The following is a 4,668-nucleotide window of genomic DNA, read 5'->3' on the forward strand; positions in this document are numbered from 1 at the left end:
CCGCCACAACCACGGCGGCCCAGGCGGCGTCCGAGCGGCGGCAGGAGCCGCAGCGGCGCGCGCTGGGGGAGGCGCTGTCTGCGGCCGCTGGTCGCAGCGGCGGCGGTGGCGGCCGCTGGGTGTCGCCGGGCCGGGCAGTCGCCAGTGGGCGCCCAGCGAAGGGGGTGGGGTGGTGTGGCCCCCCATTGCAGCAGGGGGCGAGGCAGCGCACAGCCGGGCATGAGGCGGCGCTGACCAAAGGCGCGGGCGATGGTGCAGTGCCGATATTTTCGCTGACTGCGTGGGACTACGTGCGGTGATGGCGGTCTGGCTGCAAAGCTTTGGCTGGTGTCACAACATGACTGATTACCTTGACATGACATGACATCACATCACTCTCGGCCCCTTCTCCTCGCATGGGTCATCCATAGACGATGCTTAGAGCTTTCTTTCTCCGAGGACACGACTCACCATGTGACCGATGATGTGGCGCCCTGCGCATCCCCGTGGCTTCCTGACTTACCTAGTGTGTGGTTGCTTTGGTGACTGGTTGACTTGTTGTCTGTTACACACAGCTGCTCCGCCACCAGTCGTGGAGCATGCTTCAAGCCAAATGACCCGTCATTGGATGCTCTCAGTGATTTGGAGGGGGGGGGGTGAGTTTGCCGCTGAGCGTGCTCGCAAGCCCCCAGCAGGCGTCCCACATGACCCTCGATGGTTGCCGCCAGCTGCGGCGCGATCGATGTAGAGCATCGCACCAAACAATCAGCAGGGGGTCAGTCATCCTGGTGTTGCTGCCAACAGCGCCGGGTGCCTCGCCTGGTTTGCGACGGGTCACTGCCAGTTGTCGGCGACGTCGCACACAATCGGCGAGTGCGCGAGCAGCTAACGCGCACCGGACTGCTGCTGGCACAGCCTTGTAAGTTTTGCGGCTGCCGAAAGGGTGCATTCTTCTCGCAACACAGGCGCTGAAGGGCCCGTACATTATACATACCCAGAACGGCTTCAGCGCCTTGTTGTTCTTTGCACAGCGCTTGATCTCGCTCCTCGCCATCTGCACCGGATGGACAAGTAGCTTATCATCTGCAGATCCACTTTGGGTGCCTGGTACTAGCAGTGGGGCGCGCGTAGTGTTTGGTTGGGGGCGGTGACCTGCCCAGCGGCACGTCCTGCTGGTGAGCGGGTATATTATCCATTCAAGCTCTATTTGCTGATGACATCAATCATGTTCTGACCGCGTGTCACGTTGCTCTCAACGCCAGATTTGCCTGACCGCGCGCGCAAGCCCAGTGTCTTGGCAGCAATGGAGGCCGTCAGAGAGGCCATGCAGTGGCTGGCAGTCAAATTGGAAGGCCTGCTGGCCGCTACGGAGCCTCAGGATCAGGCGCGGCTCGCGGCGCTGTCGGTGGTCGCGCTCGCCGGCGCGGTGCTGCTGACCAACGCCGTCCTCAGCGTGCTTCGCTTCGCGCGCCGCGAGCTCATGCTGCGCCCAATCGCCTCGGCGCCCGGCGGCAATCCCCTGCTCGGCCACGCGCTCGTGCTGCTCAACGCGCCGAAGCGCGGCAAGGGCGCGTGGGACGTGATTGAGGAGTGGGCGGCGGTCAAGGGCAACGTCTGCCGCTTCCGCATCCTCGGCACGCACTCGGTCGTCATCGCTGACCCCGGCGCCCTCAAGCGCGTGTTCCAGACCAAGTTCAAATCGTACAGCAAAGACCTGCGGCTCTCGTACCACCCCTTTCTGCCGATCCTCGGCACCGGCCTCGTCACCGCCGACGGCGACCTCTGGCAGAAGCAGCGGCTGCTGATGGCGCCCGCGCTGCGGGTGGACATCCTGGATGACATAATCCCAATCGCGAAGCGCGCGGTGGACCGGCTGAGCGAGAAGCTGCGGGGGTTCAAGGGTACGGGGCGCGAGGTGCACCTGGAGGAGGAGTTCCGGCTGCTGACGCTGCAGGTGAGCTGCCGGTGGGGGGTTAAATGACGGCCCGGGTGGTGAACGGGCTACTTGAGGGCTGGGTGGTCCTGCAGGTTTGAGGCGGCGGCAGCGGAGGGGCTGCGCAGGGGAGCGAAGCTTGCTGCTGTTGACGCGGTCATTGCGCGAGCATTGGGCGGCAGCTCTCAGCTGCTCGTGCAGGGTTGGATGGCAGCGTGACCGATTTCTTGGCGCGACCGGCTGCCGTGGCGGTTGCAACTGAGGGAAAGTTGCTGCAGCTGAGCTGACTGCACAAGGTGCCGCATGACGATTGCTTCGGCCGCCAACCTCCAGGTCATCGGCGAGGCGATCCTGTCGCTGCCCCCGGAGGAGTGCGACCGCGTGTTCCCGCAGCTGTACCTCCCCGTCATGGAGGAGGCCAACCGCCGCGTGCTGCTGCCGCACCGCAAGTATTTGCCCACCCCAGACTGGTTCAGGTGCATGGCGGGAGGGACGAGCGCGGGGACGGGGCGGCGAGGTGGTTTACGGGGGCTGTGGAGCGTGGCGGCGGGCGGGAAGGCGGCAGGCCGGCCTGACAGGCTGCGACAGGGTTTTGCTGCCGCTGCGCGCAGCAGCGAGCGAGCGGGCAGTGCGGCATGTCTTGCGCGTCCTGCCTCTCAAACAAATGGAAAATACGCGCATGTTTCCGGCGGGGCCGCAGGTTCCGCAGCAACATCACGGCGCTGAACGCGTACTTGGTGGGGCTCATCCGGGAGCGGTGGCAGGCGCGGCTGGCGGGGCAGCGGCCGGCGCGCGACATTCTGGACAGAATCCTCGCAGCGCTGGAGGTGGGTGGGTGTGGGGCCCGGGGAGGGTTGCTGGGCCTGAAGGAGGGCCCAGCAAGGGGCAGGGTTGACAAGGTACCGGGCTTGTATAGGGGTGGGTGGCTGCTGGGATGCGTGGCCGTGCGGCGCAGCCGGAGGGGCTGGGTGTATGGAAAACGGTGATCGTTGGAGCAGCAGTTGCTGGAGGGACACGGGCTGAGACATGCTGGCAGCAGCTGGGCGCGGCGGACGGTGAGGCAGCTTCATGGGGAACTCGGCTGGCTGGCCAGTAGTAGGAGGCATGGCGCCTGAGCACCACCCCCTCCTGGACCACGCCCGTGCCTTTGTCCCCCAGGCGTCTGGCACTAAGTGGGATGCGGCCATCGAGACTCAGCTGTGCTACGAGATCAAGACCTTCCTGCTGGCCGGCCACGAGACCAGCGCGGCCATGCTGATGTGGAGTGTCTTTGAGCTGTCGCAGAACGAGGCGGCGCGGCGTCAGGTGCGCGCGGCCGGGACGGCGGGCGGCAGCGGCGGCCGCAGCACGTGCCACAGGGGCGGCCTCGCCTTGGGTCAGCCGAAAGTTTGGGGCTTGCCGTCACAGACGATTGTTCCTTGCCCTCATGTGGCAGATCTGCAGCCCACAATCGAATTTCGCGATTTCTGCCCATGCAGGTCGTGGAGGATGCTGAGCGCGCATTTGGCAAGGCCAACGCCACCCCCTCGCGCCGTGCGGCGGACGAGATGGCCTACACCCTGTCAGTGCTCAAGGAGGCCCTCCGCAAGTGAGACGGGGCCGGCGCGGTGCGCGGCAGGAGCGACGGCACGCGCGCGCCTGGGGCGCCGTGGGCGCGCAACAAGCGCCCGTGTGCGCGTGCACAGAGGGTTGCGGGGAAGCGGCTGGCCGAGGTGTGCCCTGAGAGCCTGGGTCTCCGGAGCGGCCGTCTGGCCTGGCCCCTGTGTGATCACGCCCGCTGCCCCCTCGTCTGCCGCCCGCGTGACGCGCGTCATCAGGTACTCTGTCGTGCCGGTGGTGACGCGGGAGCTGCTGGAGGACGACACCCTGGCGGGATACAGGATCCCCGCGGGCACCATGATCACGTGCCAGCTGCAGGTGCGGCCCGTGGCCGGCGTCTGCATGCACGCCCACGCGTGGCACCCGCGCACGCCGCATGTGCAGCCGCCACGCACGAGCGGCCTTGCCTTGATTAGCTGCAGCGTTCTCGGTGGCACGGCAACGCCAAGTGCAACCGGCAAATTCCTCTTTCTCTTTGCCCGCACACACACACACACACACACACACACACACACACACACACACACACACACACACACACACACACACTCAAACCCTGCCGCTTTTCAACCTGCACCAACCAGGGCGTCCACAACCAGTGGCGCGACCCCACCGTCTTCCGCCCCGAGCGCTTCATGCCTGGCGGGGAGTACGACGAGTTCGACGAGTCGATCCGGCCCTACATGTTCCTGCCCTTCATCCAGGGGCCCCGCAACTGCCTGGGGCAGCACCTGGCGCTGCTGGAGGTGCGGGGTGGGGGCTGAGGGGCGGCCCGATGCAGCGCGCATCTCTGTGGTTGTGGTACCAGTAGTTGCTGTCTCAACAATTCGATTGAAGTTTTTTTGTTGCTGTTGTGCAAGTGAAATGTGTGTGCGTGTGTGTGCACTCGCATGCATGTGTGTTTGTGTGGCCGCGCGCGCTTTTGTGTATGCGTGGCTGCATGCGTCATATGGGTGCATGCGTGTGTTCATGTGTGGGCCCGTGTGTGTGTGTGTGTGTGTGTGTGTGTGTTGTGTGTGTGAGAGAGAGAGACAACGTGGCAGATGCCCAGCCTTTGCAGCCTCCGCAGTTTCTTCTGAAGCGGATGAAGGCTGCCAGGCACCCGCACTCCATCCAATGTGCCAGCCTATGTCACTGTCACGGCCGCCTCCCCCAAC

At 65.2% G+C, this 4,668-nt stretch overlaps 1 protein-coding gene across 1 annotated transcript; it reads left to right on the forward strand.

The window, feature by feature from the left end:
• Nucleotides 1-1,282: 1,282 nt before the first annotated feature.
• MNEG_3977 (Cytochrome P450) lies at nt 1,283-4,275 on the forward strand (the record flags this gene model as incomplete). The annotated part of the gene is made up of 7 exons (XM_014047540.1): nt 1,283-1,933; nt 2,246-2,388; nt 2,613-2,739; nt 3,071-3,217; nt 3,391-3,500; nt 3,730-3,829; nt 4,096-4,275. The coding sequence occupies 7 exons, from the start codon at nt 1,283-1,285 to the stop codon at nt 4,273-4,275; spliced, it is 1,458 nt and encodes a 485-aa protein (XP_013902994.1).
• Nucleotides 4,276-4,668: the final 393 nt, after the last annotated feature.

The sequence above is a fragment of the Monoraphidium neglectum genome (genome assembly GCF_000611645.1).
Source record: "Monoraphidium neglectum strain SAG 48.87 unplaced genomic scaffold scaffold00530, whole genome shotgun sequence".
In the NCBI taxonomy this organism is placed as follows: domain Eukaryota; kingdom Viridiplantae; phylum Chlorophyta; class Chlorophyceae; order Sphaeropleales; family Selenastraceae; genus Monoraphidium; species Monoraphidium neglectum.